Here is a 14,817-nt window from a genome sequence, read left to right as displayed (position 1 = left end):
CAGTACAATATGTTAACAGATTTGTTGGCAGTTTGAGTAATATCATTAATAACCTATGAATGTATTGGTTGATGTCAATAGATGAATATGATAAGCTATGGACTGTTTTTAATGACATTTAGGAACATTAGATTATATTTAATTAAAAAAATTGTTTTTTAAATATAATAGAATCATTTTTGTATAATAATATATTTTTATAAAAAGAAACTAGTTCAAAGACTTAAATTAAAACTGAAAGATATGTGAATTAATTGCTCATAAAAATGTAATCTTTTTACATACAAAAAAATTAAAAGTTTTATTTTGATAAATTTTTACATTTTTAAAATATTAAACTCACCAAATAGACAAATACAGGAAAAATTGTTAGGTTTATCAACACATACTCCTCCATTTAAACAAGGAAAAGAACCACATTCATTAAATTCTTTTTCACAATAAATACCTTCAAATCCTGGAGGACAGCTGAAATAGATATTTTCTATTAAATCATTATGAATTTTGAGTCATAATATATTATTAAGCAAGATTCTCAATATTATGATGTAAAGATTATATTTTTACTTATTGTTTGTTTTTTAATGTATACCATAATTCTTCACTATATATTTATATTTAAATATGATAAATCTGTTATGGTAGAAATATAGTTATATAATTAATTATGTAATGAAATAAATCTATGATTCCTTAATTGTATATTCAAGTAGAAAAATACTTTAATCAACTATGTATAGAAGTCTAGAAGTTATTTTGAAATATTTAAATACAAATGTTTTTGACATATATTATGTTGAGAATTTTTTATATGTAGTTGATCAAAATATTTTAAACTTGAACAATTATTTAATGAATTTTAGTTCTCAATATTTAAGTTAAAATAAAAGTATATTCTACCGATCTATATCTAAAATATACTTTTGAAGATTATCGTCAAAAATAATTAAAAAGTAAATACAGTTGAGTCTCACAAACTCAACTTAATATGAGGTGTTATCAAAAATGATAAGTTTTACAGACTCCAGTGTTAACAGTAAAGGGAGAAAAATGAGATTGTGTTAAAATACAGCCAAATTTGGCGATCTTTTTGATGGGAATATGCTGCCAACTGTAGCAGAATTCCACTAAATTAACAAATTTGTTTAATGTAAAGCAGCATTGTGATAATGCTAGTCTAAATAGCAGAATTGTCATAAACGTATTATATGTGCAAATTCATATACGTATTAACTGCATACTAATGGTGTCTATTTCTATTTGTAGTTAAATTTTAATATAAAAAATTATTGGCTTTTCAGTAGCTACATTCATGTTGCAGTGGTACCTTGGAAAAGGGGGTTATATTCTTTGTTACCATGTGGAATTGATGCTATTATCAAGTGTTGGTGGTGAAGAATAATAACTTATTTGACCCTATGGTTAAGTTATAGATGTAATCTAACTCTCAATAACTCAATGTTGAGTTATTGAGAGTCAAGTTTTCAGGACTATACTTTACTGATAAAGACTATTGTTTGTTATTTTGAAAATGTAAAGATTTTTAAAATATAAAAAATTAATACTTATTAAAAAAGTTTTACATAATATTTGTTAATACATTAATTTCATTATACAAAATCATATTTTACCTACTTGCAAGTATATTCATAACCAGGTCCATCAATGCATATTCCACCATTAAGGCAATAAGAGTTGTTTGCTATTTCAAATTCACAAACGTTTATGTCTTCTTCACAATGTTCTCCTTTTAAAATAAAATATATTATTTTGAAAAACAATTATCAGAAATATCTTAATTTGCAATTATGAATCTAAATTTATTATATATATTTATTATAATTTTAAAGATTGTATTATAGATAAATGGATTAAAGTTAGATTAGTTTCAGTTATCATATATTAGTATAGAAAAGAATTAAAACTATTTGTATATTTTTAAATTAGAAAAAATTTCTATTTTTGATTTATCATAATTAAAGTACTAAAAAAAAAAATTATGTTTAAAGCTAGAAATATTATGTCAATGAATTGAATTGTCAACAACCTTCCACACTTTTCCAGCAGCAAAATGTTTAATTTCAGAAATGCAAATGTTTTTGGCCTTGATTAGGATCCAGCACAGAAGATATTGAGTTAAAAGCTAAAAATTCTAAATTTGGAATGTTTTTAATCATGTTCTACTATGTCAAGATTTTTAAATTTTAAGAACTATTAGAATCAAACATATATCTATTCAGCTGTTAATGTCAAAATATTATTTTATGACAACAAAAACACAAACTTTTTTTATACATGACTACAGTAAGGTGACCAGATTGGTGAAGTGGGACAAAATTGACAGTGGGGGGAGTGGTTGTCTTGTTGAAAAAAATTGTTCTAGAGCAGGGTCACCAAACTTTTTCACAGTGGGCCAGATAACTGAGAGAATGACGATCATGGGCCACATAACCATTTTGTTCAATACAGTACAGTGAATACACAAAAAAATAAAGACAACATATTTATTTAGCAATACGCAAACATGATGGCTGCAGCAAGCTGGTAATCTCTTTTCTTAGAAACTTCATTGCAGTTACTTACACAAAAAGTGCTCTGATATCTTTGCAAAAAAGTTGCCAAATTTTTCACTTCATAATTTTCTCTAAAAATTATATTACTGTCAGATGCAAAAATCAGATTGGACCACTTCTGGCATTTTTACTTACACTTATTTTTATTTTTTGTACATAGTAAATTTATCTACAAATTATGATATTTCCATATAAATAAATGTATTTTATCTCATTTCTAGCACAGTGCAGCGATGGGCTGGATGAACTGACCTCATGGGCCGGATCTGGCCTGCAGGCCGTAGTTTGGTGACCTGTCCTAGAGCAACAAAATTTCATTATCAAAGAATGCAAAAATTGTATTGTATTATATTTTTTTAAATTTTAACATATGTAAAATTTACAAATATAATAAATTTATATACTATTATAAATCTTTAAAAACTCTTTATTTTTTTTTTTGCATATTTCTCAGTTGAGTGAATTTTTTTTTAATAGATTGCTGTCGTTGTTTAAAATGTCATTAAAATTTTTGCAAGAATTTGTTAAATTATATTTCACACATAATATGGCTTTCAAAGTCTCAACACTTAATTGTGATTTATCAGATGTCCACACTTTACTTACTGTAGAAAAAACGTGTTCAGTCGTGGCATTAGTTCCTGGTAAGAACACACATTTCACAATTTTTAATGCATTATTGTATGGAACATTGTTTGTTTCAAAATGATGAAATATTTTTAACCATTTGTTCTCTGTTGAGATTTTTGCCAATTAACCTTTTCCTTATCAATATATTTTTAAATAATGATACCACATTAATAAGATCATTTTCGAAAATATTACTATCTGGAAAATGTTGACTAATGTGATCGAATGATTTTTGCACATCTTCCCAATTAAGTTCTTGTTCAATTATTAATCAATTATTTTAATCTTCTGTATTTCTTTCTAAATAATAATAATACTAACTTGTATTACTTTTCCTCTGAATTTACTTTTAGTGTCTACCACTTTATTATTATAATTTTTATTATATAATACAATCATAACCAAAATGAACCCCAGCCCCACTGCTAGAAATAGAATGATACAAACCAATGTGCTTACTCTTGCTAGTAGCTAGCTTTCTAAGGCAGTGACAGATGAGAGCTCTGCACCACGTAACATGCAACGAACAAAATGTTCGCTTATCTGGACAACCTGTGAACACGCGCTGCTCCATTGCCCCAAACCATTTTCTGTCGGTCTTTGTCACAAACACAAAGGGTTTTGTCGGTGCAGCATTCTTTTTTTCTGATGCTCACGCACACCTTAGTACTGATACGTGTGATAAAAAATGGTCTTTATGAATCTTAAACACAAGACACAAGTTTATGACACATAATTGACAAAAATTTAATTTTTCCAAAACTCTGGACTTTTTTAAAATGCTGCAGAATGTGGGACAAATTGTTAAAAAGCGGAATGTCTGGTCACCTTAGACTACAGGGAAATGTGTGGCCCTGTTTCTTATTATTAAAATATCTGCATCTTACAATTTAACAGGTTATCTATTAGTGATTTCTAAGCTGTACATACGATTTCAGCATCTTTTCTATTTATACACTTCTTGTAACACTTGAGGCTTGGGAGATATATAAGAAGTTACATTACAGAATGCTGAAATGGTATCTACAGCTTGGAGATCACCAATAGACAACCCATTAAATGGTAAGATGGGAAACTCTAATAATAAAAAACAAGACCATACATCTCCCTGTAATCACTTATATAAAAGTTTGTGATTTGTTGTCACAAAATATTATTTTGATGTTAACAGCTGAATAGGTGAATGTTTGATTCTAATAGTTCTTGTCATTTAAAAATTGTGACATGGTAGAACATGAGTGAAGATTCCATGTGTCCTTTGTCTCTTCAAGCAGCTTTCTTGACTTAGCACAGCCTGTAACATTCCAGATATACAGTAGGTTTAGGAAATCGCTTCCATACTCAACTTGTTTGATATATACAGATATCACAGTACCACACTGTAGCGATTGACACAATAACAACTGAGGACAAGTTAGAATAATCAGGGATGTCCACTCAATAGTTTCCATACTTTGGAGAGACTATCTGCACTTTGTCTGATCTCAGACCTCACCAGTGCCTGAAAATCCCTTCCAGATGAGTGTAGCCTCTCTCCCTATCCTCAGCGGGCTTGTTGAGTATCTGAGATCTAAGTGCTGTCAGTACTGAGCCTTGCCCTCCACCCCTTTTCTCCAATCTTCTCTCCCAATTTAAAGGTTTTTGGGATCCAAATTCTGACCAATGAGAAGGATGGCCATGTGCAAAACTTTCCTTTATGTCTGAATGTGGGTGGTCATCCTCGCCTTTGTTTTCTTATTTAGTTGCTGTTGTTCACATACCATGGCAAATTGTTTTACAACCAGAATGCACCTGGGTCCAATTTAACTAATCACAAATTGCTTTGTTTTTCTCCCAAACGAATACTTTACAATGTGTTTAAAACCATTCAAGAATTTAGAATTTTCAGCTTTAAGCTCATTATCTTCTGTATATGCCTGATGCTGGCCTCTAAATGAGACCAAAAAACATTTGCATTTCTGAAATTAAATATTTTACTGCTGGTAAAGTGTGGATGGTTGTTGTCAATTCAGTTTATTAAAGTATTAATTATAATACTTTAATTATTTTAATTCAGTTATAAATTTTGTATAATTTATTATTTCAAATGATATTTGTGGAATATTATTTTGAAATTTTAAACTTTATTATAATTTGTCTTCTTCCAATAGCAAACACTACAGTTATCTAACAATAAAGCTTGATTTTTAATTAGTGTCAAATAACTTGCCAGGTTATCTGTTGGGCAATATTAAGGTTAATTTAAATTAGCCTTAATAGAGCTGATAGATAATCATGCAAATTGTTTGGCATTCTATAATTATCACTCTTTCTTCTGAATTTCTTGTTTCACTATGTTAAATATATTTGTAAATTGAAGAGGGCCAAAAATAATGGCTTAAAATTTTTTTGATTAATTAAAAGTTTTACTTTTATCTTCTTTAAATAAGCAATCTATTTAATTTTTAACATCTGTTTTTAAATTTTAATTCTTACTGTCCTGCAGGAACTAAGCCCTTCTTGGGTTTGATCAGGTTCGCAATGAGAGAGTAGCTGGATGGTGAGGGATGGGAACTGATATATCCAGGTCAGTCCATCTATGAAAATTTTTAAGACAATCCAAACTTCAAACTTGAGCTTCCCAAAATGTTAAGTTAATACCTTTACTGCTTCAGTCATCTGACCAGCTCATCTACTTGTCATAATATTTTCAAAATTCTTTCATTTGAATGGTATTATTAAAATTCTTAAATTGAATAAATTATTTAAAAAAATAATAGTATTTAATATGGTAATATCACATAAATTTATAATTTGTAAAAAAGTTTAAAACAAAAAGAATCAGCAGAGAAAGATTATTTTGTTAAGGTTGACTTTGTTTTGACCTTGTTAAGGGGCATGAGAAATGTAGTGTAAATGGGAAGTTTTCCAGTCAAGCATTAGCGAGGTTGCAGCCAAAGTTTTCATCTCTAAAATGTGAACGTCAAACATCGAGTGCCGCTATCTTGTAAGCGGCACTCAACATTCGACGTTCATGTTTTAGAGATGGAAACTTCAGCTACAACCTCGCTAGTATTGAACTATCATTAAGTTCATTGTTTTGTCCATTTTTGCATTTCTTAACATTTTGACATGTAAATAGTCCAAAAATTAAAAAAAAACCTCTTACAAAATTCTGTGTGCACACATGTGTCTGTATGTGTTTTAGCACTTTGGTGGATACTGCATGTATCAAGCGGGGTCAGTATTAATGAAAATTTTACTCATTATTGGCATTTACAATTTGTTTAGAAACTTGTCCTTACCCCAATAATAAGGCCTTTGCCTTTTTATAATAATTAAATATTAAGAATTATTTTTTAATAAAATCTCATTACAGAAGGTACTACACAATTTTTTTAAACTTAAATATTATGATAAATTATCCATAATTCAACAAATTTATCATATTTCAACAAAATTATTGCTTTTAAGCTTTTATTATTATTTAAATTTTATATTGCAGTATAATTGAAAATGATTAAACTTTCTTTCTGGTCTCTTAATCTCTTGTTCAAGTTCTGGGAATATCATGCAAGAGACTTGTCAGCTTTTTTTTAATCACTTTGTGAATTATTTTAATTATAACAGAATGAAAATAAAGTTGTAAAAGTTTATGAAATAATAATAATGCAGTAGACCCCCCTATAACATGGTAGATATGTTCCGTGTTATATGAATCCGTGTTGTACGAGTCCCTTAAATATATGAGCCAATCACAGCCCGGCACATGTGCAGTTTAGGGGCTATGGCTGTTTGAAAAGTTTTCTTCCATAAAATTAACCGATTCTAGAATAATTTGACTTAACATTTCCAAATCACGTATAATTTTTTGGGAATAATCCATATAAATTATGCTATAAACAAAAAATTGTTGGATTACTTACTGAGTATGCACCGTTTGAAGACGCCATTGCTTAAGCTTGTTTTCGTTGCGGAGTGACTCATCGAATGGCGGATGCGTTTCCTGATAAGTTATTCTTTCTGCGAAGAATTTGCTGAACTTTGGAGACATCATTAATAGAAATATAATTTTTATGGCCGTTGAATAATACTGTAAATGTTTTTTTCACAAGAACTGTATAAAAATTTATCAATACTTTCCCGCCTAAACTCTCTGTATATACGCCTGGCACTGGACAGCGGCAAGTAGTTCGGCTGCTCGTCCACTATTGGTCCAGAATCGACCAATCCTGTCTTAACATGAGTCGGCGATGACGTTTTACCATGTTATACGAGTCTCTTTTAGTGTGTTATACGAACCCGATCACAATTTTTTCACCATGATGTAGGAAACCGTGTTATATGAACCCGTGTTATAGGGGGGTCTACTGTATACTTTTTTGTATATTTTCCTTACCTAATTATTAATAAATGCATAAAATTTAAAATCTTATCACATTCTACTATTACAATATTTATTCATTAGTATTTACATTTATCTAAATACAAGCACCTTTAAATCCTGGAAGGCATTCACATGTATAACCATTCACTGAATCATGGCAGACACCATCATTTAGACAAGGATCTGATAAACATTCATTAACATTTTCTTCACATAAACTACCTACAAACGAAACAAATATAAATATTTTTACATTGCAATACAATTTTCTAAAAATGACAAACAAAATACAGTGATTATTTATAGGACTGCTAACAGATTATGAAAATAATTACAATAGTTCCATCAGATGTTCATATGACAGAACCTCCAACAAACTATAATTTAAATTATAAAAGTAATATTCGTTACATTCATGAAATATTTGTTTACTCAGATAACTTTAACATCAAAAAAGAACTTGATATGAAAATTACGTTTAAATTTTCTATTGAACAAGCAATTATTTATTATGACATTGTCACAATGCTATATTGCAATTTTTAATCAGATTTTTAATTTATTTAATTTAAAATGCATGATTTTGATTTTAGTAGTGTCTTGCCCCTGTACATCATACTTTTCCTGTTAACAATAAAGTCATGCCAGTCATCTAACTCATTCCCTTCTGGAGAAAATTTTTGAATTGAAATAACATTACCTCCAATCCAAATTGGAAGTCAAGTTATTTCAGTGTTCAATATATTTTCAATTTGTATACTGTTAATCAGGCCTCCTACCCTTAAGTTTTCCTTATCTGGTCTTGACTTTCATCCATCTAACCATTCTCGAAATTAAGGAAGGATAGACTGATGGATGCCAGTGGAAATTTATAGGTCTGCAATTTCAAAATTGCAGCCCAGCAAATCTGAAATTTACATTAGCACTTACTAACAATTGTAATGAACATTATATTTTAAAATATTTTAAATTAAAGTTTCATAATTAATAAAATCAGACAATGGCACCTATATATATAGAATACAATCAAAACTGCTTAGTTCAAAGAGCCAAAATTAAAAGTACAGTAATTATAATATTAATTAATATTGTATTTCCATTCAAATAAGAGCATGCTCTTATACAGAGATTGGATAAATAATGTAAACACCAGTGACATCAAGCTGAATGTTTATTAATATGAAGTTGGATCAGCTTTTGCTTGTAGTACAGCATTTATCTGACATGGAATAGACAAATAAAGATTGTGGATGGTATTAAGAGAAGTGTCCCCCATTCACCATGAAAAATGGACTTAAGTTCCAAAAGTGTTTGCTTGGAGGAAACTTACTGTTGTCCTCCAAGATTTCCCACAAGGACTTGATGATGTTGAGGTCAAATAATTGTGGAGGCCAAGGAAGGTGTTGAACTTCATCCTTGATGTTCATCAAGCCATGACTGGACACATTTGGCAGTGTGGATTGGCACATTGTCATCATAATGACTCATAATATATATCACATCCTTTATTCGAATGTATTTGAAACTTTTAAAAATAGAACGCAACAGCATTCTATTTATAGAACAGTTTTTCCATTCTTCATTTCCTGACAAGGGCCGATGAAATAGTGACTGAAAACGTTTGAATATTGAATTTTTGCTGGGAATTTTGCATTGAGATGTAAGTCTTATCTGGATCTTATATTATTCCAAAATTCCAAATAACTTTGTTTTTCATATATGAAAATGAAAGTAAAATCATATTATTACTGTAGCAATGATGGCATTCATTCTCTGATATCATTAAAGTGAGAAAAATACCAATGTGTAAGTTCAGAAAGCAATTTTAAATATTCTTTTTCCTGCTCGGCAATATCTGCTTAGTCTTTTATATCAACCATTGCCATCAGAATTCACCTTCCTGCCTTGTTTTTTCTTTTGGGTCTGTCCCATCTTCCTCCCTTACTGATGCTGGCATTCCACTTTTGACTGTAGAAGCCTTCCTCCTGCCTGAAGAAGGCCCATTAACCAGGGCAAAAACATTAACATGCTACTTCAAGCATTGATTAATTCAGCTGGTAACCACAGCGTTCATCCTTATCATGATTTTTTTATGGAGTGTAGACAAACTACTTACATTCTTTCTTAGCAAGATTGATTTCCATATCTTATCTACAAATAAAATGTTTCTGTTATCAAATTAGAATTGGATATATTCACAATGCTTGTGAATATTGATTCAAAACAGTCTCCACTCAAAAAACTGGTTATACTTAATAAAAAAAACTCACTCAGACACCAGTACAGTTTAAAATTTCAACAAATTTACTAATACTAATGTTCTGTCTGTTTAAAGTTGACATCCTCAGGTAAGTTACAAGTTATACAAAATGATCCATGCAGAACAGATTGGATATATACTGTTGGACACCCTCATCTTGATATAAGAAATGAAAAATACAAAATAAAACTACAAATTTGAAAAATAGAACAAAATCAAAAAATGAGAAGCTTCCAGATAGTAGAAGCTCACACATGTGTAATAGTACAACCCCAAACCCAGTGGTAAAACTGTAAAATTATAACATCTTTTGACAATGACAAGATATAACTATTATAACAATGATATATAGATCAAAAGTGAGTATAAGAGTTCAAACCCTGCCTGCCATGCTATTGAGAGAGAATCAGAGCCCTTAAAGTTAATGTTAGATCGAAGGTATTTAGGTTAGGGATGTTAGGGCAAAGGTATTTACTTTCTAATCGTTGGGTCTTTGAGGTCCACTCACTGTCCTCTAAAGATGGCTTATAGTATGTTGTTGTTGGAATAGAATTATCCTTCTGACATCAGGCTGCTGACATCAGCTAGGGATGAGACTTGCACCCTATCATGCATTTAAGTATAGCCTTAAAAAGGAGGGCTGTTACGATGATGAGTGGGGAGTGTCACAGGTAAGTCCGAATCGTAGCAGTGAGTAGTCCGAACTCAACAAGTAAATGGAATCAGCAAGTAAATATAACAAATAAAGTTTACTAAACAAAAGAGATCAACAATATACATTAGTCGAAATCTAATACAGGTTATCATGGTCAAACTTAACTATAATTACACTTTAATATCTGGATATACTATTAAGCTGAGGGTGTGCAGCTAATTCTTAAGTGAGAGAGAGAGAGAGTTTACACGTGTTTAAATTATATATACTACCTCGACTATCGGTCAAAACGTAGTCTTCTTCTGGTCGGCTTTTAGGCATTGATATGAGGGATGATGGCGGTGAAAGTACGGAGGAGGATGAGAATCTTGGTGGAAACTTATAGCACACAAGTTTAATATGTAAGTGAGAGACTCCTATGGCAAGCACCGTTCTTCTATCATCTTTTCAGATTCCATGGGAGCTGCCTCAATCGGAGGAAATTGCCCTTTTTATCCCAAATTTCAACCAATAGCGTAAATGATCCACGGTTACAACAGGATGTGCGATGACGTACAGAGGGGTAAAAAAGACAGATGGTCATCAAACTTTGAAGATAAGGTCCTGTGGGAAAGGAAGTGGATTTCCTTCTCTATCAAAAAAGGGACACTGTATCTTCCCTTTTTAAAAACAATATGTAATTTCTCACAATAATTTGTCAATATTACTTTCTTAATTAAATAATTTATGTGCCAAATCTCACATTAACCACTTTCTGGTTCTTGATTAACTTGTCTATTTTTAAACCATCTAAATATTTCAGAGATGAGTGATCTTTCATCCAATGTAATAATTGTGCTCAATTAAACTCTACATGTACAAAAAATAGAAACTGCAATTATGGAAATTCAAACACTCATGAAGTCAAACATAAAAACACCTTACCACTGGGGTACTTAAATTTTTTTTACAAACATTTTTTGGCTCTATTTATGTGTGTGGTTTTTTTATATTTAATTAAAATAGGAGCTGGGTTAGAATGGACTGTTATACTCATGAAACCATTATAAGCAGCAAAAACAATTTAATTACAAATGCTTTTATTTTTAAAGACTATCTTCAGTAGAATATAAAATTGAACTCAGCAAAAAATAGAATATAATAGATAAAGTTCAGAACATAGAATGCCAGTTAATTTAAATTAAAAGTTAAATTATGTCAGTCCTGATTATGCCTTATCCAGCTCATAGCAGGCCATCCAGACCACCAAAAGGGTGTTAATGTTCTTATAGTTGATGGAACAACCCTGTTGCACATATCTGTATATGTATGGAGCCTCTGCATAATATATTTCAGCATTTCCCAAACTTCTTGGTAAAGTAGAACCTTCATGCAAGGAAAAATCTTTTTGGGAAACCTTCACAACTCATCAGCATTTTTTGCTACAAATTTGTACAATTGACAGAGAAAGAATGAGACTACCAGACTCTTACATTATTATTATTTCATTGAATGATTAAATTAAAATATATATAATTGTTTTTAAATTGTTTATTAATAAATAATTATATATATATTATTTTTACATTATTATAATTTTTAATTTTAATAATGTAAGATAATTGCAAATAGCAACTATCACATACAAGTGTATACCTACTCAAATAAATAACTATTGGCTTAAAAATAGTTATAAAGTAAACAAATAATGCATTTGATTCATTAACTTTATAAATGTTTTAAAACATCCCTGCAGAGCCCTGGAATTTCAGTTGCAGAGCCTTAGGAGACCACTTTGGGAAATGCTGATGTATGTGATGTCTATTTCTAACACTTATGATAATTTTAGCATGTTGCCAGTATACATCAACCAAGTCAGAAAAACATAGGCAGTTAAGGATGTGACTTGTTTGGACTTCTAAATGCTACACTTATATTCCTTCAGATTATCATCCAAAGATCTTAGTGGGTCCAATGTACTGAGGGTCATGTGTGACCCTCTAACCCTTGAGAGGAATAGCATATATTTCCAAAATATCCTTATGGATATTTTGGGTTGGGAGGATCCTTATCATTATATAGTAGCTTGTAGACAGGATCATTTTGAAGGATCTGAAGGATAGTGTTGCTTTTTAATGGACTTATAATACAGAAGACTTGGAAACAATCTCCAAGTCTTCTGTATGATAAGTCCATTAAAAAGTGACACTACACTTCAGATCCTTCAATATTAATATTAAATGGAACAAGAGGCTTGAATATCAACAAAGGATTCATTTTGTATAGAATTCTTCTGCATGGTATTAGTAGTGGCTTTACTGATCTCCTTTTGTGGAGACATTGTGGAGAGTCCTAACATCTTCTATCACACTAATCAGTCCTTCAGGATCGATCTTGTTGAATTTTGGTTATAGAAGTATTGTAAATTATTTGGAAGTCTCTAGATATCAGTTGTATGGAGGGTTTTGAAATTTTTTGTTTTTGTTAAAGTATATAAACAGCTAAACTAACTTGTACATCTTAAGTTCCTCTTGTACAAAATAAGTACAACAAAACTTATTTTTTTATTTGATTAAATATTTTCAGGTAAATATCCATTTCAGGAATCAAAGTAACTGAATAAACTTACCAGTATATCCTTCCAAGCATACACAGGTAAAGGAAGCTATTCCATCAATGCATGTAGCTCCATGTTGACATGGCATACTTCTACAATCATCATAGTTGGTTTGGCAATTTAATCCTGTATAACCATTGATACAATAACATCTGTATGCATCTTTTTCTGTATCTACACATACCCCATGAACACATGGCCCACTAAGACAAGGAGAAAGCCCAAAAATTATTGTTTTCATCTTTGTCATTACTATTGTTGTAACTAAAATATATTTGAAAAGTATTAAAGACATATTGTGGCATAATTTTATTTCTTAAGTGTAATTAATTTGTTTGAAGTAAAGATACAGAAAAAAATAGGAAATGTTACAGAAATTCTCAAAACACTTCTGTACTGGTTAAAATAATTGCAGTTTATATCTTCATAAATCTGGAAAAAATGAAGAGAAAAGCTTTTAATTTATTTCTTAATAAAGCAGAAAAAACAAAAAATTTTAATTTTTAAAATATGCAAGTCAAATAGATAGTGAATACAATAAATAAGTATACTGTACTGTATATGTTTTGTTTAATCTTTATCAAACATAAATAAAAATATCAAACTTACTTGAAGGTGTTTAAATTAGATCTGAAGAGGAAGCAAAGGAATTTCAAAAAATATTACTTGATATTTTTCCTGACTCCTTTAAATAAGTTTCATATATATATATATGAAACTTATTTGTTTTTGTTATGATACTTTTTTGCAAACAAATAGTATTGCTCTATGTATATGTGTGTGTATATATATATATATATATATATATATATATATTTTTTTTTACTAAAAAGTTATCATAGTTATACTATCAATGCATCATTTCCATTGGGGAAAGTAAATATATACCATGAACTAATTTGGTGTAAATTTTGATATGAAAGAGTATAAAGGTATTTAATATGAAAATTTCAATATGCAGGAATAATAGGAATTATTATTATAAAATGTTATAAAAAATATTCACATTAAGAAAATTGTTTTCATTGCATTTCCAGAAATAAATTTTAAATTTAATTTTATATATGAAATATGCCATTATATGTATAACTTGGAAAAAATATTTAATTAAAAATTTTTTAAATCAAATTCTGTATCCTACTCTTATATATAATTTTACTTTCATTCTTTACTATTAATATCTTAAGTTTATATTCTTTTGAAATAAACTGTACTTACTGAAATTTCAAAGTGTATGAAGAAAGCTCAAATCCGACATATAACATTGAACAAATTCAAAATTTCAATTAAGTGCAGATGTCCAGATTCATTGTAAGTTTAGCAGGAATTAATATCGTGTCATTAGAGCAACATGCACACAGCTAACGTTGCCAGTAGCAACAGACAACAACAAGAATTCTCTGTTACACTTCACTTAGTACTCTAGTGAATTGTGGAAGCAATAAAACTCCAATAAAAAAATAATCCAAAGCCATTGTATTTATGAATGTTATTGATTTACTGTTATGAATAATTAATGGTTATATAACAGAGTTATATAACCATAATATATTTTTAACCCTTGTCTTGTTCATATTTATTGAAACATCTAGTTTATTGATTTTTTTTTATACTGAGACTATTTATAATTTAAAACTAAAAGAAAACCTTAACCTCAAATGTGATATTTTTGAATTAATATAAAAAGTTTTAAATGTTTAATTAATAAGAAAAATTTATAAAAATGTTAAAAGATTA

General features: G+C 29.6%; 1 protein-coding gene across 1 annotated transcript in view; it reads right to left on the bottom strand.

The window, feature by feature from the left end:
- eys (eyes shut) overlaps positions 1-14,429 on the bottom strand; it is a 55,210-nt gene extending 40,781 nt beyond the window's left edge. The window contains exons 1-5 of the mRNA XM_067282391.1: positions 14,299-14,429; positions 13,093-13,512; positions 7,678-7,791; positions 1,636-1,747; positions 344-468 (exon numbers count right to left, since the gene is read on the bottom strand). Coding sequence (XP_067138492.1) covers positions 344-468; positions 1,636-1,747; positions 7,678-7,791; positions 13,093-13,375 — 634 coding nt within the window. The 5' untranslated portion in view covers positions 13,376-13,512; positions 14,299-14,429. The remainder of the gene's footprint in view (positions 1-343; positions 469-1,635; positions 1,748-7,677; positions 7,792-13,092; positions 13,513-14,298) is intronic.
- Positions 14,430-14,817: the final 388 nt, after the last annotated feature.

Source organism: Centruroides vittatus, unplaced genomic scaffold (assembly GCF_030686945.1).
Source record: "Centruroides vittatus isolate TY-2023 unplaced genomic scaffold, ASM3068694v2 contig_955, whole genome shotgun sequence".
Lineage (NCBI taxonomy): Eukaryota > Metazoa > Arthropoda > Arachnida > Scorpiones > Buthidae > Centruroides > Centruroides vittatus.
Note: the sequence above shows the minus strand (reverse complement) of the source record. Positions and strands in the feature narration are given on the sequence as shown.